The 26992-nt window shown below is 35.4% G+C and overlaps 1 protein-coding gene across 1 annotated transcript in view; it reads right to left on the reverse strand.

Annotated features, from left to right (window-relative positions):
• Positions 1-26992, reverse strand: part of LOC150080627 (dual specificity tyrosine-phosphorylation-regulated kinase 1A-like) — a 332070-nt gene that overhangs the window by 220733 nt on the left and 84345 nt on the right. Inside the window, exon 3 of the mRNA XM_090380761.1 lies at positions 271-459. Coding sequence (XP_090236887.1) covers positions 271-459 — 189 coding nt within the window. The remainder of the gene's footprint in view (positions 1-270; positions 460-26992) is intronic.

The raw sequence follows: 26992 nt of genomic DNA on the forward strand, positions 1-26992 counted from the left end.
TTCTGGGTGGTTGGCCCCAGTTGAAGTCATCTAGATTGTCGGTAAAAAGCGATAATAATAATTTTTTTTTTTTTTTTTTTTTGCGTTTTCTTAAGTCCCTGATGGTATTCTTATTATTGGATTGATTTACTTTTCTAATAATATTCTATATATATATATATATATATATATATATATATATATATATATATATATATATATATATATGCAAAGAGAGAGAGAGAAAAAGAGAGAGAGAGAGATTATGTTAAAAAAAAAAAATTTAATCACCTGGCCAAAAGATCCCTTTCCTATGAGACAGTCTATTTCATAGCGGTCCATAAATTTTTCTCCATTCCTAATAATATAATCATGATTTTCATCATCATATCCATCATTGTATACCTTTCGCTCCTTTTTGTGACTGGTATCTTCTCCTTGAGTTTGCTGTGCCCTTCGTTTTTTCTTTGCATAATAGACCTGCATATTAATATTTGCTACTTAATAGAAAGCATATATTTAGAAGCACATTTCTGTAGATACATTAACTTAACAAAATTAAGTAGAGAATAATTATAAAACAACTTTCAAATATTTCAATAATGGTTAGTACCAGATACCTGAAAGGTAAGGTGTAGTAGTTAGGTTATGCAAACATGCACTCAATGAAACAGTGCACTGCTGAAATATTGATGTAAAAAAAAAAATAAATAAAGTTGAGATCGTGAAACACATAAACAGAGAAAAACAATGTTCAGGTAGCCCTTAGAAAGTATCAGCACGTGCAGATTTGTTATGGATCACGGTCAGGGCAAACTTCATCTCTCAAGAAGTTTAACTCTACGGTGGCTAGCTGCAACTACAACTATTTTGGTTTTTAGGAGCATTAGCAGCTAAGGCCATATTGCTCTGGGGATATGCGGTGGTCATTTCTTGACCTTTCCGCATCCTCCGTATTTGGTGGTGACGGGCTCGAACCCCGGTCTAATCAAGAAGCGTGTGCTATGCACTGCTGCTCCTTCCCACCTGGCTACGGAGGCGCCTGCAACTACAACTAACATTTGTTAACAGTCTGTTACATTTAATTATTTTTTTTAATTATGAAATTTGTTTTAGTATTTTGTTATTAAACTGGAAATTGCATTTCATTAATTATGATTTAAAAAATTAATTCCATTCCTCATCATCTGAAAATTTTTGTGCTGTATCTGTTTTATCCCACTCATTCTGCGATATAATTCACCTATCCTTTGCAAGTTAATCATACAAGCTGAGTGACAAAAACTGTAGAAAAATATGTTATTGAGGCAATTGTACTGATATCCTTCCCATAGCATTCCAATAATTACAAAAAATGTAGATGGGAATGCTTGCATGGCATCTATTACACTTAGTTATGTTCAAAAAAAAATTGCATCACCTCATTTTTAGGTTGTTTGTCCTTATAATGGCAGCTAATATTTTAGAAATAGCTGAAAGAGCATAAGTATTAACAATACAAATATGAAACTATTAATTGCAGAAAAATTTACTTTTATGCCTACTTTGATAGGTAAAAGTAAAATGAAATAAGTACTTTTTGACTATCCTTATGTACTTTAAAAAATCTATTTTACAAACTTGCCAGATAATCCAACACTTGATTTGCCATTTCTTCTCCTGTGTGGCTTTCCAATTTATGAAATTGTTAGAAATTGTTCCACTGTTTTCCATCTGTGGGCGACACACATCTTATTCATCTGATCAGTGTGTGAAAGATCAGGAGTAGAATAAACAGATAAACTGAAGTATCCAGCAGAATTTATTTCGTCCACAATAACTGAACAAACTTGTCAATTAGTTCATCGCATATTGTCTTAGATATGTTACATATTCCCATATTTTGAAATATGGCCTGCTAAAAATGGACCACAAATTCTAATAGTCCTAAAACATTTCCATTCTGTAATGATCCAAATGTCTCACTGGGTCCTCAGAAAGGGAAACCACACTCAGCTAAATATCCAATCACAGCTACAACACGCTGCAAAACATGTTGCCATTATTCAGGTTCTCCTCTGATTTATTCTTCCAATTTTTGTATCAAACTAAAACCCTGTCTTTGACTTAAATAATGTCACCATTGCATTTCTGTGAATTGTGCTGTTTTCATGTTGTTCAATTATGTTGTTGATAAAGATGTCATAATCCTATTATATAAGGCTATTGTTAGACAACACTTGGAATACTGTGTTCAAGTATGGAGACCGCACCTAAAAAAAGACATTGAGCTTCTTGAAAGAGTCCAAAGATGGGTAACTTGCCTGGTGGGATCTGTGGGATCATCTTAGAAACTAGCCACCTTAGAGAAGACTTGAAGTGTTTAAGGCTCTGAGAGGCAAAAGTAAAATGAATGAGGGCAAAATTTTCATGGTTATGATTCTAGAACTAAGGGCCATAAATTCAAGTTATGGGTGAGGGAGAAGTTTAGACTGGATTGCAGGAAGTTTATTTTAGCAAGCAAGTTATAAATTACTGGAATAAGTCAGCCTCAACCACCTATATGGGTGGTTGAGGCAGACAGTTTGGGGAAATTCAAAAGTCAGCTGGATAGCTGCCTACGGGAGGAGGGACATGCATAGGTTGTCTATTTCCTTTTCTTTTATGATTTATATACTATTTTACTTTTTTATTTTTGGCTGGTGCACCATAAGCCTTAGGTTTCCATGCATCATATGGCCATTACTAATGCTAATAACATATATTTCATCAATCACAAAATCTATCTGCTGTAAGTCAGATTGAGGATTTATTAGAAAACAGTTTACATACAAAGTAGTACACTGGCCCTGCTGTTGGTGAATCGAATAGCCAGTATCAAGTATACTTCTTGGCATTTGCCTTCATGCTGAAAAACAAAGTTTGTGAACAATACCTGGAATTTTTATCAATTTCACATGTTCGACATGATAAATCAAAATGCTCTGAGTGGTACTGGCAGTTTTTTAATCCACGATCAATCCAATAGGAAATATCATCAGCACTAAAATCAACCCACAGTCCAGGATCTATTGTCCTATTATTTACAGCATGAACAAGTTCAGTCTCTGGAACACAGTTACTTTTGGGAACAATACCTGTTTTTACATCAGGAGTATGATGACTGGAATCCGTTGAAATTTCTGATTCATTTTATGTAATGATGTCTGCCTCACAAATAGAACTGTCATTATGAGATACTTGCAATTGCTGGCTCAACATCTAATACTTCAGATAAGTTTGTTTTGTAAAATGTCAACTTCACGATTTTTTTTATCTCACTAGTTTGCTTCTTTTCTTCTGCCTGTTTAAGTTAATGTGCTCCACTCATTGGTGATGTTTTATTGTTTCTTTGCTTAGTTACCTGAAAAAAAAAATTTATTAACAAAAAAAAAAAATTGCAAAACTTGAAAGAGGGGAAAAAAAAAAAAAACGTAATGTAGTTCTTTTCTGTGAAAAGAAAAAGACGAAAAAAAAAACTGAGTTTTTGTACAAACTCTTTGTCACCAGCTATTACAGCCATGACAGTTGGTGACAAAGAGTCAGAGAGAAGGGTCAAATTGAGCAATAAAGATGGATTTGTCACTGTAAATCCAGAGTTGGCAGATATGTTACTGCCATGTGTAGCAAATCGAAAATAACACATTTTTCAGAGAGAGAGAGAGAGAGCCATTACCACCTCTTCGTTCTCTCTCTCTCTCGTGCAATTTTATTAACGATGCCTGCTGTTTTTGTTCTTCCACAACATTATTTATTTTATTTTTTTGCTATTTCATTATCAGGACACATTTCTGAACAGGCCTACAAGTCATAAAATTAGCAGAAGGTAAACTCAATGTCACGAAAAGCAGGAAGTATACTCTGCATATCACGCTTATTAATCGAATTCCAGAGGGTATACAGCGTATACCCATTTATATCATAGAGGTAATTCCTCCTTTCTTAACTAACTGCATATTTACTTACTTATATACATATAGCATATATATTAAAAACAATAAAACTATAAGTACAGACAGTCCTCATATAACGTGTTTACACTACACGAATTCGATCATACACTATTTATCAATTGGGCAACGATACTATATATAACACGAACTGAATTTGCTTATGCACAATTCGCTTTTGGTTTTACAAGAAATGGCAGTCAAATTCAGAATCACCCCAACTGAATGCAACACGATAGGAATGAAGAGAAGATTCTGAAAATGTATTTATGTTTTTTATATCAGTGAAGGGGAAACATTTCATTATAATAAAGTAAAAACCCACACAATTCCAGCTATCGGCATTATCGAAAATGCAATTAGATTGAGTTTACTACCCGTTTATAACAGATTCCACCAGAAGAAATTCAACTGGAAATTGTTTTTATTGTTTTATGGTAGTGACCTCCAGAAATGTGCTTTAGTAAAATGTGAGCAAGTGAGGTGTTAATAGTGTGTCTCTGCCTTTACGGTGTTGTTTATTCAGTTGCTAAGCGCACGTAACTTTGTTTATTATTATTATTAGCTATGTGGTGCAAGGAAGCCTGAGGCTTATGCTGCACCAGGCAAAAAAAAAAAATTTCCAAGTTACCCTGTGAGAGAGAGAGAGAGAGAGAGAGAGAGAGAGAGAGAGAGAGAGAGAGAGAGAGAGAGTCAAAGTAGAAGGGAATCACCAAGAAAGGGAAGAATGATGATATCCAGCTCAGGACTCTGGGTGTGCCAAGCCGATACTCACCAGATGTGAGCCCCTGGGGTTATGTGTATCAAGCGTGCCTCCTCATTTTGTAATTGTGCTTTATTCCCTAAAAATGAGTAAAATACTTAAAAAGGTGTGAAAAGGAAGCGTCCTGGTGAAGACACTACAGATTCAGAGAGAAAAAGAAAAGCAATATCGATAGACAGAGGCGGACTGGGTCAAAAATTCTTACCCAAAAAATTTGCAGCTGCCTCATACTAGCGCTTATGGCCAAAATCATCACACCAGCCTCTATTGTCTTCTGGTCTCTGGCCAACCAAGGTTTCCCCGGTATGGCCAGTTCGCCTCTGTTGATAAAAAATATGAAATCGTGAAACACTTTGAGAGAAATGAAAGAACATGTGATACTACACGTGCTGCAGGCCTAAATGAGGCAACGCCGAGAATTAGAAAGAATACAGAGAAAAAAAAACAACTTTCATAGCAGGAACAACTCAAAGTGTAACATTAGATCAAGATAAAGAATTGGAAGAGATGGAATGTCTGTCATCTGTTTGGGACAGAAGATGAAACAAAGAACAAGTTTGCTTACGATAGAAGCAAAAGCATTAGCAATATTTTATTGCGTAATAGTCATAATAAAATACGTAAGTATTTTATTACGATTATTTATTGCGTTTGGTAATGTTTTGGTTACAAATATGTGTTCGACTTGGGTGGTCAGCACCTAACCCTATTTTTCCCATAGGGCCTGTTATTTTTATTGCACAAAGGTTTCTAGGAACACAACTATCGTGCTATACAAGGACTGACTGTATTGCCTAAGAATAAAATTCTAATAAATTTATTTTTTTAATTTTCAGTAAATATTTTAATAATATTTGTTTTTTTCAAATCTTTTAAAAACCAGAAGGTATACACTATTCACCTAAAAAAATCCAGAGAATATACGACGTATACCCTCCACTACAGCCCTGCCTACAAAAAAGTAAAAAAAGTAAAGTGCAGCCATTATCAACCCACTGCAGGGTGGAAGCCTCCTCAACAATTCATGCTGAGGGAAATGGACCATAATCTGCCACGCTGGTCCAGTGCGGGTTGGCAGATCGACCGTATTCAGCAGCCAGGGGCTTGAACCCCGGTCTACTCAAAGAGCGTGTGCTACTGCACTCCCGCTCCTGCCCACTCGGCTACGGAGGCCGTCTTACAGCCCTGCCTACAAGCTTACTACAACTCAGAGGAAGATCATGTTCCATGATAAAGATCCAAATAAACAATCAGCATGTATGACATTGTCACTAAGAAATTCTTTCTATACGCTGCACATTTTTCTTATGCTTATTTTGCACGTCTCATTACATCACATTTCCTGTCACTCACTCGAAATTAAAAAACTGGAATTAAAAAGAATCTTACTGTGCGTGCGTTCATTTAAGTATAGTACACAGAACAAATGTTTCCAGATTTTATAATACATGGAAAATCTTGCATGTACATCGGAAATTTTACATATTTCTTCAGCACCTTGCTGAAAAAAAAAAAATTGTTAATTAGCTTCACAACACAAACAAGCACCTGATGGCCAAATCATTATTGAAAATAAAGAAATTGCAGAATCTTAAAATTCTGCAATTTTTAAAAAGGGAGGAGGATACTTTGAAAAATATCAAGTTTAACACATGTGAAAATTACACAGATCCAATCCTTCTCTTTGGTAAATGAAGTTATAAAGCCAAAAATCCAGTTTCATTATCTAACAAAGAAAAGCAGTTACAGAACTACAGTATAATGATAATACTACCTTATCTTATTTTCACAACAAATCAAAATTTGAAATATTTTCCATGGTACAGATGCAAAATTAGTTTTAAAATGAAAAAATCTTTGAAAAGTTAAATATGAAATTGATGATTATACATGTTATACATGTATAATCATCGCCATGTATAACCGGTGTAATGATTATACACCGGTTATACATGGCTATTCTGATGTATAAACACATACATATTGTCACAAATACAATTCCAAAAATGAAGCAGGAGAGACGAAGCTCTCCTCTCCACACATATTGCTCATGCCATTCAAAATTAGATAATACAGTAATTTTAATAACAATGAATATAAACTGCATATTAATGAAGCTTTGGTAATTACTAAATTTAAATACCACAATGACAGCCTACCTGTGGAATTTTCACATATGTGAAGCTTGGAAAAAAAATCAAGTTTCCTTCCTTTCCCCTCCTCTTACCTGACAGAATAGAAACCTCAAACACGACTACTTTATAGCTATAAATTATTATTCTATTATACACTGGTGAAATCAATTCAAAATGAGTAAAGTTCATGAAGAAGTAGTTTTTCTTATTGCTACAAGACCAAATTAATTTTATAGCATTAACTTTTTTTTTTCAAGTACAATCAGTTTTATTTTTTATTTAAAAAACACACTTGAAGTGGAATACAGTTCAGAATGGAATGGGCAAGGCTTTTTTACATTTTTAAAGATGTTTTTTAACAAAACTTAATGTACAGTTAGCATTGTAATTCTTTTATCTCTATTTTATTATGAAAATAGAAAAAAATGTAAGAAAGCAAGCTTATACAGCATCAGCAAAAAAAAAAAAAAAAAATTCCTTTCCACTTCACCCACCCATTCACACTCCAACAAGTTTTAACGGTTCTGCCTTGAATTTATTTAAGTTGTCAACTTCCGTGACAACAGGTGGAAGCTTGTTCCTGCAATCAACCAACCTTTGCCTTTAGCCACCCACTGGCTAAAGGCAAAGTTTATAGAGCATCAGACAAAAAATCTAAAATAAAAATCCCTTCCCACATCACCTATCCATGCAGCACAATAATTTATCTAATTCTTCCACAACAGATGGAAGTTTGTTGATCCAACAATCAACAAACCCGCTGGCTGAAGGCAAAATTCCAGACATCTATCCTGAAACCATTCTTCTTTCTCAATTCTGAGAAAAAAGTCTGAGAAAGAGGAAGAATGCCATCCACTGCGATTGCTCAATCCATTCAAAGACAAACACCTCAATCAGATCATTTTTGAGGTGCCTAGTCTCCACACAGTGCAATTTTCAGAGCTGAAGCTTATCTTGGAGAGACCACTGTTTTGTATCCTTCACCAATCTATTTCCCTTTTCTGCACCCAGCAGATCAACATCCTTCCTAAAATGAGACTTCCAGACCTGAATGGGTTGAGCACACTGAATTCTGATGGGATCCTTCCACTTGTTCCTTCCACTTCTGCATTATGAACCTAAGGGGGCATAAATTCAAATTAAGAAAAGACAGATGTAGAATAGATGTGCGGAAATTTGCCTTTAGCGAGCGGGTGGCTAATTGCTGGAACAAACTTCCATCTGTCGTTGTGGAAGTTGATAGGTTAAATAAATTTAAGAAGGAACTGGACAGGCATTTGGAGGGAATGGTGTGATTTTTTTTTTTTTTGCTGATCCTACATAAGCTCATATACTTTCTTTCTTGCATCACATGCCACTACTACCTGTATGCAGTACTCAAGATGTGGCTTAATCAGTACAATGATTCTAACCTACTTATCCCTTGCTAGCAGTTTCTGTACAAAAACTGACAAAACACCATGATCAGTCCTTGCAGCACTGCTCAGAGAACTCCATATCTGGCTGTACAATAACCTCCAACTCTTTTTTATTTTCCACTACTCAGATTAACATAACACATGGTTGGTGCGTTAATCTAGGATTAACGTGACCCATATGCAGTACTTGTATTTGGCAATGTTAAACTTCAACTGCTATTTCTCAGCCCATCTGCCAAATTTTTCTAGATCTTGTTGAAGTAGCACCTAGTTGAAGTATACAGTAACCTTGGTTAATGACAGTAACTGTCATTAACCACACTGCCAACCTTTGTATCATCTGAAAACTTACACATTAAAATAATTAATAAATATAGAAAACAAAAATGGGCCTGGCATTGAACCTTGAGAACTCTACTAACAACATTTGTTAGCAGGCCCATTCAACCAACACTTTATCCATAGCAGTAACTTGCCTTAATGCCACACTGCTCCAATTTGTACAGCAATCTTTTATGTGTAACAGTATCAAAAGCTTTACTGAAATCCAATGATATGTTATCAAAATTATTTTTTGCATCCAATTCCTTTGTTACTGCATCACACTAACCAATCAAGATTGGTCACACAAGATCACCTCTTAACAAATCCATGCTGTGACTGCATTACAACTGCATTCCTGTCTAGACAGTTCTGCATTACATCGCTACCCAGTGACTCCATTATTTTCAGTGGAACAGAAGTTAAGCTAACAGGTCTGAAATTATTCATGTCACCCTCTGATCCCCCCTTTGTGAAATGGGGATAAATTCACACTTCTGCAGTCCACAGGGACCTTCCAGAATCCAAAGATGCTCTTATAATTATGATTAAGTGCCTCTATTAATAAAACTGGATAGATCCCATCTATCTGCCCAATTTTGCTTCCACTTTCCTCTCACTTATCACAAATCATTTAGCTCCTTGGAGTTCAATAAACGTCTGGCAACCCCTTCTGTAAAGAATTCCTCATGTGTGAATATAGATGCAGAATAGATATTCAGTTTGTCAGCGACCTGAGAAGGATAAACTATTGTTATCAGGTGGAAAATATAATAACGTAAGAAGTCCTTGCTGCTTTACTTTGCATTCTTTGCCAGGTATTTCTTGCAATCTGCCTTAGCTTGCCTAACCTCTGTTGTGACTTGATTATAGACTAGCTTATATCTGTCATAGGCTTCTTTCTGTATTATCCGATAATTTATATGTATCCCATGCATATTTCTTCTAAGTCTCATCAGTTCAAGTGACATCCACTTAGCTCTAAGCCTTGAACAGTATTTCGTAGTTGGTATTAAAAGCCTAGTAACTTCTACGATTACTTTTCCAAATGCTTCTCGTTTAAAATTTCTGTTAGTAACACCATCAGTTGGTTCCACTGGATAGAATTTAAAACTCTCCGAGTCCACTGTAGTCATCCTTACGAAAAGCAAAACATTGTCACCTTCACCCTTGACAGCAGTTCTAAGTAAATCTCACAACAGTACACTATATTCACCATCAACCCTGTGGATCTTTTACCTGCAGATTCTTAACTCATGAAGAATCACTGTATAGGATGGATACATGAAATGGATTTGATGATTTTTTTTTTTTTTTTTTTTTGCTGACGCTGTATATAGTAACAGTATATGCCAGAGAGTGCAAGGAAGTCACAGGCTTTTTCTGCGCTGAAAAAAATAAAAATAAAAAATGCAAGTAGATAAGAAAATACAAATTATATGCTTCCCTCCTCACACAGGTAACCATCCAGTTTGCCTTTTGAGTTTTTTCAAACTGTCAGCCTCACTACCTGTGAGGGCAACCTGTTCCAGCAATAAACGACTAGGTGGCTAAAAGAAAACTTCTTACAATCTAACCTAAACCTCAACCCCTGTAATTTTAATTTACGACCCCTAGTTCTGGAATTCTTTCTAACAGTGAGAATTCCACCTTTGTTCATTTTACTAATCCCCTCTTAGAGCCTTATAAACCTTTAATCTGGTCACCTCTGGTCTCGAAGTCTTTCCTCATATGATCATCCTTCTGTCAATCTCGCCATTCGAGATTCCCACCTCTGGACCATTTCAAAAAGCTCAATTTGTTTTTTTCAGATGCAGGTCTTCACATACTTGAACACAGTATTCCAAATGTGGTCTTACAATTGCCTTACATAGTGGAATTATGACCTCCCTATCTCTCTACAGGATAATGTTTGATAGATCATCTATAGGACACCATGGCCTTTCCTGGCTGCCTGTCAGAAACTTCCTATCTGTCCATATTGTAACTCCCAAATTCCTTTCAAATTCTGCTGTATTTAATTCACTGTTTTGTCCACTGTTCTTAATTCAACCCCCACCAAGTGTATAATTGACTTGGGGGTTACTATTCCCCAAGTGTTAAGTCCTTGCATTTAGCAGCATTAAAAAATAGTTGCCACTTCTCTGACCATCTTAGAAGTCTGCTCAAGTCATCCTGAAGGAGCACTGCTTAGCACTGATCATTAAGGACTCTACCAATATTTAAGTCATCTGCAAATTTTGACACATAACCTTCTATCCTCTCGTCAATTTCATTTATGAAAATGAGGAGCAACAGCAGTCCAAGAACCAATCTTTGAGGGACCTGACCAATCTGAAGAATATCGACAACCTTCTACCTTCTGACCTGCAGCCACCCAAGCAATCCATCTTAAAATCTTACCAGTAATCCCAACCTGTTCAACCTTAGATAGTAACCTCTCAGGAGGTAGAGTCAAATACTTTGTTAAAATCCAAATAAACTATGTTGAAATTGTTCCCTAAATCCAGCTCATGGGTAACTGTGTTAAATAATCTACTAATTTAGTTGAGCATGATTTACATTTAAAACAAGTTGTGTGTCTGTCAGAATGCCGTATCTATCTAAATGTCCCCGGATTGCACTCTTAATCATTGCCTGTAAGACCACCAGTGGCTTTAACTACTGCAACATCTTTCTTCATCTTCTAACTGACGATTACATGATCACTTCCTGTACGTTAAGCCATGTGAAGTCATCTGATTCGTTAGCAATGATGAGGTCAAGAATATTCCCACCCCTAGTACTTTCTCTAACGTGCTGGCACAAATAATAATCGCCTTCTTTTATTTAAAAAAGGCTTTTCCCCATTGTGAGTTTCCCTCTCATTTATTCCAATCATTTTTTTTTTTTTTTTGTTAGTTGTTGGCACATTGGCTTCTGTGGCCATAATGTACCTCCTAAAGTTTTTGCACTACTCTGATCCAAGCCCGAGGCATGATTCGAACCCATGACCTTTGGATTCCGATCAATCTGGGGGCAGATTAAAGTCACCCATAATAAGACATATGCACTTGTTTGCCCATTCCATCTGCATGTAAAGACTCTCATCATATTCTTCACGATCTTCTGGTCTGCAGATTACTCCCATTCTTGTTGTTCCTTTGCTTCCAACTAACTCACACCACACAGATTCTTCAGACTCAGAAAAAGCTCTTTTTGCACTCTGCTTTTGATAAGAAGATGACCCCACCCCACCCCTTCCATCTTCCCTAGATACATTATACATACCATAGTGGAACTCATCATCACCAATTTCCGGGTGGCACCACGTTTCTGTTAGCCCTATTATATCAGGTTTAGAATACATGCCACAGGCTACAACAATGACCTCACGACTCACACTAAAATGCATGTTGGCATTTCCAGTGTGAGTCCCGATGTCCCTGAACTTTGTATTGTAAGTGGATCTTGTAGCAACCATAATTTAAACAAAATTTGAACTTTACAAAGGTTATGAAATTTAAATTTACAATATATTATAGAATTTATGTTAACAAAATATTGCAGAAATTAAACTGTTGACAAAGCTTAAATCACTAAAGAAGTTAAATTTAAGCTACCATACAAAAGTTACAAAATTCCCATCAAAATATCAATGACAAAGGCTATCTGGATATTAAGCTGTAGCTTTCCAAACAAAATACTTTACAAATTTAAACTTACGATATTCTATGTAATTTAAATTAACAGACTATTACGGAAATTATACTACTGACAAAACTTTTAATCACTAGTGAAATTAAGTTTAAGCTACCGAATGAAAGTTATGACATTCCTGACGAAATACCGATAGCAGAGGCTATCTGAATATTAAGCTGTGGCTTTCCAAATACGTATTAAAAAAAATAAATAAATAAAAAAAATCAAAATTATTTCAAAAACCAACCTGCAATGAAGAGATTTGGAAATATCCAGCCACACAATGTAGCCTCAATCCCAGATCTTAGTATAGGCTAGCTATTTTGCATCATTTGCCACTACTAATACTTTTATTTAAATTATTTTGTTGCACCAAAGTGAAATTAGCTCCTCCCTGATATTATGTGCTTTTGTGCAATTACTTCTGAAACACAATGACACAACAACAGTTTTATCTGATTCTTTACGCTTTTAATTATCGTCATCAACAGTATCTTTTTTCTTTGTACCTATGCCCATGATTCTGTTCTAAATAGCAATTTCATTTAATTGGTGCCAGTGACTAGTTTGATATAATTGCACCTAACACACAATAAACTGGATAAATCTTGTTTTCTTTCCTGGTCCACATAAACCTGATTAATCAAATTGTATTGCAAGAAGGGCATGTTGTTTGTTATGCAGGAATATTAACAGAACAGAAAAGAACACACTACTAGATAAATTATCTAGTGTTAAATTTATTAGAAAAATTTAAAAGGTTATGGTATAGTGTAGGGATTTGCCTGAAGTTTTAAAAACTGGTTTTCTACCTTCTTCTCAGGCTGAAAAATGTAAAATGGGGAGAATCAAATGCTAATAAAAATAAGTATGCCTGAACTTGAACTGCCGAATGAATAAAATGGTTAAAGCTTAAAATTTTAATCTATTAAGAACCTATTAAAATCCATGTTATTCTTAATATATGGACCTGATAAATCTGTAAGCCTAAACTTGTTTTTCTAATTTATAAATTCATTCCACTGTCATCACCACATGGTTATATAGGCAGCCTTTTTCTCAGTAATTAAAAATGCAGGCGGGAACAAGTTACATATAGCTATATGCTACAAGACAAAGCTGCATATCTGCTATAAACCCGAATAATAACCTGTTTTAAACAATACAAGGATTCTATAAATAAATTTTAACCTTGATTTATTAAAAATGTTTATAAAATCTGCTAACTGTTCAATACAGATTATTTTTCAAGAGCGCATTTATAAAAGAAATAGCATATCTCCAGCTTTGTTTATAGAATATGAATGTAATCACAGTTCGCTGCTATTCTCCACACAAGAAATGCCACCTGCATTACTATGCAGAAGTATAAATTTAAAAAAAAAATAAAAATTAAATAATTTTTAGAACTCAGTTTTTAGGAGCATTAGCAACTAAGGCCATATTACTCCGGGAATATGCGGTGGTCATTTCCTGACCTTTCCGCATCCTCCGTATTTGGTGGTCACGGGCTCGAACCCCGGTCTAATCAAGAAGCGTGTGCTACGCACTGCTGCTCCTGCCCACCTGGCTATGGAGGCGCCTTTAGAACTTAGAAAAGGAAGTTTAGTATTAGTACTGGCCATGTGGTACAAGAAAGTGCAAAAACGTAAAATAATAATAAAATTAATAATTAATAAAAGAAAAGGAAATAAACCTATGCATTTCAATTCTCCCATAGGTAATTATCCAGCTGACCTTTGAATTTCCCCAAACTGTCAGCCTCAACCAGCCATGTAGCTGACTTATCCCAGTAATTTATAGCTCTCTGGCTAAAATAAAATTTCCTGCATTCCAGTCTAAACATCTCCTTCCGTAACTTGAATTTATGGCCTCTAATTCTAGAATTATTTATAACTGTGAAATTTTCGTGCTCATTCATTTTACTGTTGCCTCTCAGAGCCTTAAACATCTCAAGCAAGTCTCTTCTAAGGTGCTAGTTTCCAAGATGTGTAACCCACATATTCAAAGTCTTCCTCATATGGACACCCTTTTGCAGATCTCACCAGGCAAGTTACCCACCTTTGGACCCTTTCAAGAAGCTAGATTTTTTTTTTTTTTTGTGAGTGGTCTCCACACTTGAATACAGTATTCCAAGCATAGTCTAACAATAACCTTATATAATGGGATTATGACATTCTTATCTCTACTCTAGAAAATATTTGATAAATCACGATAGGACATCATGGGCCTTCGTTGTAGCCTGTCTACAATGCTCGGAGAACTTCATGTCTGACCGTACCGTAACTGTCAAGTCTCTTTCGTCCACTACTGACTAGTTCAACTCCAACTGTATAAGTTGTTTTGGGGTTTCTGTTCCCCAGGTCTGCTTGGCAATGATCATTAACTATTCTACCAATCTTCACATCACCTGCAAATTTAGACATTACGGCCCTCTATCTCTTCATTGATGTCATTTAAGAAAATCAAAAACAGTGGTCTCAATTAGAGTTGCACCGATAAGAAAATTACCTGATTATCACTTAATTGGCTTCTGTTAATCTGCCGATTAGTCATTACAATGCTTTCCCAACTGAATAGTCAGCAGACCACTGAAAAATTGCCTATTGCTCAATTAGAAGAATTGCAACTCATGGATGAAAAATAAATTTTCTACTTAAGTCTTTCTATGTTGCTACCATTCTGGACTTTTGGCAGCACTGGGGACTTTGACAATTCTACTCAATACCAATAAGTTTAATGGTTTTATAGGCTTCACGATATTGCACTACTTATTTGAAGTAGTGCAATATCATGGCAACTCGTTATATCTCTTATTCACAATATGAGATAACTAAAATGATGCTGTTTTTAGCTTTTTTTTTTTTTTTAGAATTGCTGTGTACTAATATGCTGCTTTTGCACAAACTTGTACATTGTCTAATTCTTTCGCAGCCAGAGGCTTAAGCTCTTAAAGCGCTTTAGTCTAATTCACTTTATACACCATCAGGAATCTCTCATATTGTTGAGTTATACTTCATAATTGTTTTGTCATCATTGCATCACCAGGTTACCTACCCACCCACCGAATAAGGGCCAAATAGCCTTGAAACAGTGCTGTTTAGGTGGTGGTGGTATCTGCCGAGAATAAGTATCTTCTCCATTTGGTGAAGTATTACTTATTTGAAGTAGTGCAATATCATGGCAACTCATTGTGAAAGTATTCAACAATATGAAATATTACTAAAACGATGCAGTTGTAGATTTTTTTTTTTTTTTTTTTTCTTTTTTTAGAATTGCTGCATACTAATATGCTGCTTTTGCACAAACTTGTATGTGGTTTTTATAGGTAAATTGAAGTGATATTTTGTTATCTGCAGTATTAGTAATGGTGTTAGAATACATATTGATGGTTATTTTTGTCAAACTTGGGACTTGAAAGTGGTTTACAAAGGGGATGCTGGAAATTTGGAAAGAAAGCCAAACATAAGAACCATGACAACTTATGGGAAACTTACCCAAGAAACTGCTTTGCAGCTACCGTAGTTTCTCGCTGCATTCTCAGCAAACAGGTGTGTGTGTGTGTGTGTGTGTGTGTGTGTGTGTGTGTGTGTGTGTGTGTGTGTGTGTGTGTGTGTGTGTGTTGGTTAGTTTCCCCGCAGTTCTCGTATCTGCTTTCTTTACCTTCACCCCATGTTGTATTCAGTTTGTTTGTACACTTTATTAATCCATAATGTGTTTCTAATACTCTTAATATTTTTTCAGATTAAATTTTATTAAGATTTAAGCAGTACTGTAGTAGTAAAATTAGCAGAAGGTATACTCTATAACTGTTACAAAAAGCAGAGAGTATACTGTGTTTATCAGGCTTATTAATCGAATTCACTTCAGTTGCATTGAAGTCGCATAAAACTATAATTAAAAATTTTTAAAATAATTAAATGCACATGGCATAATACTTTAAGAGTTTAGTATCTATATAATATCGGTGTTTAGATACACCATAGACACTCTTAAAAAAACTACAAAGTAGTTGTTGTGGGCATCATTTGCTCTTTCTCATATTGTGCTCTGCCTTCACAACGAGTTGCCATGATACTGCACTACCTCAAATAAGTAACGCTTCACTAATAGAGAAGACTATTGTTACTTATTCTCAGTGAGTACCAACACCCTAAACTCTTAAACACATACTAAACTCTTAAAGTATTATGCCATGTGCATTTAATTATTTTAAATATTATCTTATACACCTTTTGGCATCTCTCATATTATGCGATTAACTTCACAACTGGGTCGTCATGTCTGCAATACTAGGGTACCTGCCCACCCACTGATGATAGATAGGCCAATAGCCTTGAAACATGTCTGGGTGGTGGTACTCACTGAGAATAAGTAACAATAGTCTTCTCTATCAGTGAAGCGTTACTTATTTGAGGTAGTGCAGTATCATGGCAACTCGTCGTGAAGGCAGAGCACAATATGAGAAAGAGCAAATGATGCCCACAACAACTACTTTGTAGTTTTTTTAAGAGTATCTATGGTGTATCTAAACACCGATATTATATAAAACTATAAGTATTGCCTAAGAATCAAATTCTAATAAATTTATTTTTTTAATTTTCAGTAAATATTTTAATATTTGTTTTTTCAAGTCTTTCAAAAACCAGAAGGTATACGCTATTCACCTAAAAAAATTCAGAGGGGTATACAGCATATACTCTCCCCACTACAGCCTTGGATTTAAGTTATTGTCAGGGTGACCATTATGGCACCAAGTATTGCAAGAAATTATTTTATAATAAATCCAAAGGGCAAAACTGTTTGCATATGTAATTTATGTGATACCACCATATCAAGGGGTGGTAAAACAGCAAAATGTTTACAACCACAAATATGATGAGTAATCTCAAAAAGTTCCATCCAGAAGATATGTCAAAAGAAACAGAAGCATCAGATAAGTTGAAAAGGACATACACTGAATGTTCAGGAAGTAGCAGCACCATTGAACCTCCTGCTAAAGTGCAAACTACTATAGAAGTAGTATTAACAAAGAAGAAGCTTTGGAATAATAATGACCACAAGGCCAAAGAGATCCATTACTAATTAGAGAAATGATAGCTGTTGACCTTCAATCATATTCTGTAACATGACGTTAGATTCCAAAGGCTATTAAAAAAAAAAAAAATTTTCCCAAATTACAATATTCCAAGTAGAAAATATTTCACTGATAAAATCATTCCAGATATATATCAGAAGGTAAAAATAAAACTTCAAACATCCCTTGATAAAGCCACCAATGTTTCTTTAACCACTGATATTTGGATAGGTACTACAAATAATTCTCCATTTCTGAGTATTACAAGCCAATGGCTTTCAAATGAGCTTGAACAACACAAGGCTGTCCTAAGAATTCTTCCATTTTCAGGCTCTCATACAGGGATACAGATCAGTGAAGAGTTGAAAAATGTGCTAGAAGAATATAAAGATCTCAAAAAGCAAAGTCTTCCTCATACTGAGAGGTTCTGGAACAAATATGGTAGCTCGTGTCACTGGTAGTGGTTTACAATCACAATCATGTTTCATACACACATTACAACTTTCAATAAATGACTCCATGTTTGCCAGACTATAAGGACTGTTGTTACTTAATAGGAATACTGTAAAATACTTCAGTCATTCTGCTTTAGCAGTTAACAAATTAATGGAAATACAGGAGCAGCTAAATTTAAAGAAGCATAAATTAATTCAAGTTGTATCCACTCACTGGAATTCAATGTATTACAGAACAGCCAAAAGCTCTTGCAACACATATTCCAACATTAAGTTCATACCAGTGGGGTCTTGTAGAAAAAATTGTCCAACTCCTAGGTCCATTTGAAGAAATCACTAATGAAGCTAGTAAAAGATAATCTACCACTTCGATGATAATCCCTACAATTTTGACTCAATTTATTTTTGTCCAAAATGATAATTTCAGTAGGATTCTTACCACAGTTGAGGAGCTTAAATCATCATTTGTGAAAATAAATCATTGTTTATCTACATTTAAAGATCCTAGATTTACATGAAATTTCAAAGTAGTAATATGAAAAACAAAATAAAGGAATGGATTTTAGAAGCTCTGGAACAAGATCAAATGGAGGTAAGAGGAGATTCTCTTGATATTTCAACAGGGTATTCTTCAACCAGTTCTACTACTGAAGATCAAAATACCCCACGCTTTACTATGACTTTTTCAAATTTTTTTGATTAATTAGCTTCTGCTAAGACAGATAGTGTTCAAAATGAAAGAACAGAAGAAATCTCATCCAGAGCAAGTTCAAAAGAGAGGCAATCCTCAAAAAAAAAAAAAAAAAGAACAAGCATTATTCAGTGTTGTACTCAAGAATTAAATCAGTATTTAAATTTGCCATTACTGCCAAAGAATAATAGCCCATTTCTGTGGTGGAAAAACATGCAACACAAACTACCTCTTCTCAGTAAACTGCCTTTGAAATAATGCACCACTTCATCAGTTGAAAGTGAAAGAATATTTAGTACAGGTAACCCTCGTATAACGTGGTACCTATACAACACGGTTTCGATATAACGCGGTTTATAAATTGTGGCTACCCTTTTATGACATGGTCGCGGTTTCGATATAACGCGATCTACAAATTGTTGCATCGCTTCTTTTCACACACTTTTACCACGTGACTTAAAAATCAAACTTTCTATGTTCGTTAAATTTGTGTCTGCTCGTATAACAGGTGTAGTTGCCAGAACCGAATTTATGTAAGGGGAAACACACAAGTACATACATATTTTTTTGTGTAGTGCCAATTTTTTTACCTTAAAGGTAAAGTGCAGCCATTATCACAACCCACTGCAGGATGGAAGCCTCCTCAACAATTCATGTTGAGGGAAATGGACTATAATCTGCCAAGCTGGTCCAGTGCGGGTTGGCAGATCGACCGTATTCAGCAGTCAGGGGCTTGAACCCCAGTCTACTCAAAGAGCGTGTGATGCTGCACTACCTTATAAAGAGTTAATTGTTGCACAAGTAGTTATAAATAGTGAATTTATTCAGGGAATACCCCCTTGGCAAATAAAAAATTTATTTTTTATAGTAATGGCCACCAAAGCTGTAAAAGAAGGAAAAAACCAATATTGAAAAGAAAATTCATTTCTCTCGAAGAAAAAATTAAAATCTTGGATCGGTTGAAAAATGGAGAAAAACAAGGAGTTGTTGCAAAGACTTTGAATTTAAATGAATCAACAATTCGTACAATCAAACAAAATGAGCAGAAAATCAGAGATAGTGTTATTGCTGGGTCAATGATAAGTGCAAAAGCGCGTTGCTCATGTACGCAATATTTTAATGGAAAAAAATGGAGAAATCTCTAATGTTTTGGATTGAAGATTACACTCAAGAAAATGCCTTCAAGTAGAAACCTTATTAAACAAAAAGCCCTCAAAATTTATTAATATTTAAAAGAACTTGAACAAGATTTTTCAGAAGAAAGCTCTCAGCATGAATTTTATGCCAGAAAGGGCTAGTTCGAAAAATTTAAAAAGCGATTTTCATTGCATAATCTTCAGCTCCAAGGAGAATCAGCATCAGCAGGCGTAGATGCTGCCCGAAAATTCCCAGAACTTTTAAAAATCATTGAAGAAGGTGGATATAGTGCTGACCAGGTATTCAATGCAGACGAATTTGGGTTAAACTGGAAAAAAATGCCAAAACGCACTTATATATCGAAAAATGAAAAAACAGCTCCTGGATTCAAAGTTTCTAAAGACAGAATTACTTTACTGTTTTGTAGTAATGCATCAGGTGATTACATGACAAAACCAATGTTAATTAACCGATCTTTAAATCCTCGTGCTATGAAAGTGATTGAAAAGTCCATCCTCCCTGTTTATCGGAGAGCCAACAAAAAGGCATGGCGCCTCCGTAGCCAGGTGGGCAGGAGCAGCAGTGCATAGCACGCGCTTCTTGATTCGACCGTTTTTTTTTTTTTGTTTTTTTTATTGTATGATGTGAGCAATACACGAAGGAACCAGTTTCTTCCTGCTTCCTTCGTGTATCGTGGCCATGAGATCCAACCGAATAGTGCAGCAGCATCGTGATATTTCTGGAACCTAACCTCCGCGTTATACAAGGGTTACCTGTACTGGTGGTAATTTGTATGATCCTGCAATTTAAGAGTATTCAATTTTGATTACTCTGTGTAAAACTACTTTTAATTTGTTTCCTTTATACTGTGTTAAAAAGGTAATAAATTTGATTAAAATACCTGTTAAATTGCACAATTTATTTTTTATTGTATTCTCTGTATTAATAAAAATAAATTGGCTATAACAGCAGCCAAACTCAGAAAATGTTTACTTAATCCATTTCAGTATATCAAAGCTATCTGATGAATTTTGGCGCCTCCGTAGCCAGGTGGGCAGGAGCGGCAGTGCATGGCACACACTTCTTGATTAGACCGGGGTTCGAGCCCGTGACCACTAAATACGGAGGATGCGGAAAGGTCAGAGAATGACCACCGCATATCCCCAGAGCAATGTGGCCTTAGTTGCTAATGCTCCTAAAAACCAAATAACAACAACATCTGGTGAATTTCTTGGCAGTGATTAACTGGCTTAAATTTAGCAGGAAATAGCTGATTAACAAAACTGATTAATGGGAAAAAACCGATTAACAATTAATCAGCCAAGGAGCCAATTAGACATTACTGATTAACCAGTGCACATCCTTATTCCCAATAGTGATCCTTAGGGAACCCCACTTCTTACATTAACCCAATCTGAAGAATAACCATTTATCACAACCCTCAGCCTCCTGTCCTGAAGCCATCCTGATATCCATCAAAGGATTTTCCCTATGATCCCCACCTGTGCCAGCTTATAAAGTAACTGCTCATGTAGGACTGAGTCATATGCTTTGCTGAAATCTAAATAAACACTGTTGAAATTATTCCCTATATCCAGCTCATGAGTGACCCTGTCAAAATAGCTAACCAGATTTGTTAAACATGATTTTCCCTTTACAAAACCATGCTGTGTATCCTTCAGAATTCCATTTCTGTCTAAATGAATCTTAATTCCACCCTTGATCACTGTCCCCATGATTTTCCCTACTACAGAAGCTAGACTAGCCGGTCGGTAATTTTCCACTGCACTCTTAGAACTGTCTTTATGTACCAGCATTACAATGGCACTTCTCCAATCCAATGGATCTCCCCTGAATCCAGTGATGCTCTCAGAATTATTAGCCTTAATGGTTCAATGCACTTACTTGCTTCTCCCTTAAAATTAAAGGGTATATGCCATCAACCCTAGGATCCTTACTCACCTGTAGGTGTGAAAATTTTTCATTAAATAATCACGTGAAAATTCAGTGTCATTAATTACATTTTTCAACTTCACTCCAATAATTTTCCATTGACATTAAGGGTTTTTCTTCTGTAAATATCAATGCAAAGTGACTGTTGAGTTCACCTGCAACATCAGCTGAGTTATTTAATACTATCCCATGTCCATTACATAAAGGATCTGATTGAATTGTCTTTTTCTTCTTTGCTTTTATATATGTGAAGAATTCCTTATTCCCAAAACTATTCTCCCTTTGCCAACGATTTCTCATAATCTGCCTTTATCGGCCTAACCTTTTCTGTGGCACTATTACAGATCAATTTTTAGATGTTATAGGCTTCAGTACTTTTTATTACTCTAACTTTTCCATGCCATCTTTATCTGCTCAAGTAATCTGGCAACTTCATTATTTATCCAACTTGGAATCCTCCTCATGGAGTATTTTTTTAATGATATATACATTCAAGGCTTCTGTGATTAATGTTTTAAAAGTATACCACAATTCAAATGTATTTGCTCTCTGTGCAATACTACCTAGTTAGAGGCCATGTCACCTTAATATGGGTCATAATTTCCTTTCCTGAAATTATAACCCATTCCTTTGCCTTTAACTACTGCTACCTCTCTCTCTTAATTGTCCACCGTAGAACTCATGATAACTTCCTGCAACTGGTTGCTGGGCATTAATCAGGTCTGATAAATGCAGTTCAGATATACAGATTTATAAGGTCCATACATTAAGAATAAAATATATTTTAATAAATCAAAATTTCAACTTTAATCAACTGTTATCTATTGTTGGTTTTTTTTTTTTTTTTTTTTTAGGAGCATTAGCAACTGAGGCCATATTGCTCCAGGATATGCGGTGGTCCCTCCCTGACCTTTCCGCATCCTCCGTATTTGGTGGCGACAGGCTCAAACCCCAGTCTAATCAAGAAGCGTGTGCTATGCACTGCTACTCCTTCCCACCTGGCTACGGAGGCGCCTAACTGTTATCTACTAAGCAGTTTTTAGTAACATTATTGACATGTTACTAAACACGCACCATTTTACATTTTTCAGCTCAGAGGAAAGGAGAAAGGTAACTCCCTGAAACTCCACACAACTCCTATCCCCCCTCCCCAACACTAAGCCTTATATGTAATTTCTTACTTTCTCTAATAAATTTTGCATGTGATAATTTACAGTCTTGTTTTTTTTTTTAAATTCTTTTTAATGATTAAATACTACTCTGTATTTATGGCAAAGCACTTTTTCCAATTCACATTAGCATTAATGTAATACTCACATTCAAAGGAGCCATATCAATATTGTTCAAGGTCTAGATTTTTTTTAAATTAAAAATTTAACAGTGTAAAGAAGTAGTTTTCAACCTTTTTTTAATTACGGCACCCTTAATAAAATTTTATTTTGTGGCACCCCTGCTCAATTTTTTGCTTGTTAGATCCAAACTCTCTCTCTCTCATATATATAATCTTTTTCTATACATTAAAATAATTTTACTCCTAGTGATTTTTATTCAGCCAATGGGAGAAGAGGGATGTGGGTTATGTGATAATATATAACAAATACTAAAATATGTAACAGAAGCTTGTTTTACTGTTTTATCTAGCATGGTAATGCTAGATAAACCTCATGCACATGCTTTGTTTATCTAGTATGACCATTCTTGATTTCCATATGTAACATATTTATGCATTCATAGCTGAGAAAGGGACAGTGTCGAAAGCTTCTGTAAGTATTTTATTTTATCAAAAAAGAAGCGAGTGCAGACTCCTAGTATAATATTAAAAAAAGTTATACGACAGTTATTATAATAATATAATAATTATAAGGATGTACACCTTCATATAATGAAATTAATACTTAAATTAAAAAAAATAAGTTTAAGTAACTTAATCCCAAATTACATGGCACCCCTGGAATGTTGTTGCATCACCCCAGTTGAAAAACACTGGTGTAAAGGTTTAACAAACAAAAAGGGAAATTACAATATAAAAAAAAAAAGCATATACTGGTATATTTTCACTACAAAATAACTAATGGACTAAAAGCAATTCTCAAATGGTGTATATAAATAAATACTGGCTTGAGAGTGATTGTGCAACTGTCCCTTTTCTCTTCCCATTCAAGAGGGGGAGGAGATGGTTTTTTTTTTTTTTTTTTTAATTAACACTTAGCTATTCTATAACCAAAAAAATGACAGTTTTAATTTTGATATTTTTAATGTATTTGCTAGCAGTAGAGAGTTTCAGGTCATTAAACAAGACAAGAGTAAAAAATGGAAGTTTGTTACTCAAACATATTCAACATGCAATATACTTATATTTCTAAGACCATTTAGAAATGTCAAACACAGTTTATCATAACTGCAGCCAGTGTTTCTTCAGCAATGCCCTCCACAACAGCTGTGATTTCATTTTTCAGTTCTTCAATGGTATATGGCTTATTCCAAAAGACATGGCCTTCAGAAATCCTCAGAGGAAATAATCAATGATTCCTATCTGGTGAATATTATGGCAAAGACCATATCCCAATATCATCCAGGACACAGTTTCTCAAACTGAGTTCCACGTAACCCTAGGCTTTTCCAAGAGGTTAATGGAGTCCATGAGCCAATTAAGTCATCTAATGATATTTTAAAAAAACATGACAAAACTGGTTCTTTCAAGCAGCCCAGTTCTATGTATCACTCTGCATGTTCAAGCATAATGAGAGTAGCAGAAAAAAAATATCCTGGATTAGAGATAACAGTACTACATGGACTTGTTTCAAAGTTCAGAATAAAATGAAACAACAGAAATTAAAACTTTGGAGTGAACATGTTTCTGTATTTTTTTTTTTATATTATTATTAACAATTAAGGTTTCCCTACGTGAAAACTATAAAAACATTGGTAATGCAACATCAGTCTGATTTGAATAAAATGCAGAGTAATTCCCTCCTCCAACAGAACCATTAGACGATTCAGAATTGTTTTCTCATGCCTGGAAATATCTGAATTACCTTTAAAAGATAAAGTTACAGATATTTTGACTGAATTTATATTAAAAACAAAATTCCAAAAAAGCTTACGAATTTCTGGATTCAGCTTTTAACTTTTGTCTTATTTCTTTTCAACAACATCTCTGCAGAAGTTTTTTTTTTATTATTATTATCCATTGCAACAAAAATTATACAAAAAGACTAAATACAAAAAATTATCTCCACTCGCTGGTACCATCAACGATTGTCGTCGTTGTTTTAATGGAGTTTCATGACACATAGTCAATGGACACTGCTCATCGTGGACTAATGTTATTAGTGGAGTCCCTCAGGGCTCAGTGTTGGGTCCATTATTGTTTTCTGTATTTATAAATGATATTGATGATGGTATATCAAGCTTAATGTCCAAGTTTGCCAGGGTTGTCAAGGACACTACTGACACTATGCTGCTGCAACAGGATCTGGAAAGGTTGAGCAGATGGGCTGAGAGGTGGCAAATGAAGTTTAACATTGACAAATGTAAAGTACTACACATAGGAAACAGCAACACCAGAGCAACGTATCAACTCTGTGGTACTACACTGACAGTGGTAGAGAATGAAAGGGACTTGGGGGTGGTTGTGCAGGCAGATATGACGTTCTCTAAGCAGTGCAGACGGGCTGCAAGAGTAGCTCATGGAGTATTGTCAATGATATATAGGAATTTTTCCAGCAGGGATAAGGAGGTGATTATTCCATTGTATAAGGCAATGGTCAGGCCACACCTAGAGTACTGTATACAGGTCTGGAGGCCTCATTTCAAGAAGGATGTAGAGCTGCTGGAACGAGTACAGAGAAGGGCAACAAGATTAGTGAATGGAACAAAGGGTTGCTCTTACGAAGAAAGGCTTAAGTTTTGCAAATTACAGTGTCTGGAGACTAGGCACCAGCGAGGTGATCTGATAGAGGTGTATAAAGCCTTGAATGGTTTAAGCATGCTCAATGCTGATGGGATTCTTCCTCTAGCTCAGAAAAATCACCTGGGAGGGCATAAATTCAAATTGAGGAAAGACAGATGTAGGATAGACGTGCGGAAATTTGCCTTTAGCCAGCGGGTGGTTGGTTGGTGGAACAGACTTCCATCCCCTGTGGTGGAGGTTGATAGCCTAAATAAGTTTAAGGCTCAGCTGGACAGGTATTTTGAACGAACAGAGGGGTGAAGTGGAAGTGGGTTTTTTTTTTTTTTTTTTTTTTGGCTGATGCTGCATAAGCTTGCTTTCTTGCATCAAATGCCTCTACTAATGCTAATGCATAGGCTGCTTGGGCCATATTATGTCTTTCAAATGGTTAGTATGAAATGCTAACTTGATTGCAATAGGTGTTAAATTTTGGTATATATACCTATAAAGTTTAGGAAGGTAAACAGTTCTGTTTTATTATCATCATCTCTGAGAATCTTCATTAATGATAATGATGACTGTGAATTGGCAAATGATTTAAAGGTGTTTGAATGGATATTTAGAAACTGGGTACAGTCTACTAATTAATGACGAACAGTCAGTGGTACATGACATGATGAGCATTGTCATTCATTAATAAATACAGGTGAGTGGAGTGAGTATGCCCAATCCTTAGCCTTCCTAAAATTATTTCATCTCACCTGTTTTTTTCAGAAGCTGGAGAGCCACAGCTTTGGTTCTGGTTTTATTTGGTAGAGTTTGTTTCCTGGATAACCTTTCCAGATTAGTGACGAGCTATTATAACATGCTTTACAGATAATGTGTTTGTAATCTGTATATGGAACTTGATAAGTCTGCAAAAAGTTTCTGGTTGTTTGGCTGCAAGATCTGCTCTTTCGTTGCCGACTATTCCAGAAATGTCCTGGAATCCAGTAGAATGTCACAGTTTGGTTCGATTCATTACAAGCAAATAACTTGGAATGTATTTGTTTTATTACAGGGTGATAAGAGTTGTTACTACTAATTATAGCGGTGACAGCACTGAGTGAGTCAGTGTATATTAAAGCAGGTGTAATTAAAAGGTTCAGTAAACCGATCAAGAGCTAATAATTTATAGTGTAAAGCTCAGCAGTAAAGATAATGAAACAGAAATGGTGAATGAAATGATGAAATGGAAGCTTGCTGCAGCACTAATGAAAATAGTTTTCATAAACTGCAGGAATATTTGTCCAAGGTGGATCGGGGGGGGAGATGCCCTGAAATATATTGCTGATTTCTATATTCCATGTTTGAGTCAGTTCTTTAAGTCTATGTGGAGCAGGCCGGTTTTCATTTGGTTTACTATTGTAAAATGACTCCCATTCAGTATTATACAGACATCTCCAACTAGGGTGAGAGAGAAGACTGCAGATTTTTGAGGCATACATCAAAAGTAATGCTATCCTCCTAAGATGTAAGGGAA

The sequence above is a fragment of the Mastigoproctus giganteus genome, chromosome 9, assembly GCF_048544385.1.
Source record: "Mastigoproctus giganteus isolate SK-2022 chromosome 9, ASM4854438v1, whole genome shotgun sequence".
In the NCBI taxonomy this organism is placed as follows: domain Eukaryota; kingdom Metazoa; phylum Arthropoda; class Arachnida; order Uropygi; family Thelyphonidae; genus Mastigoproctus; species Mastigoproctus giganteus.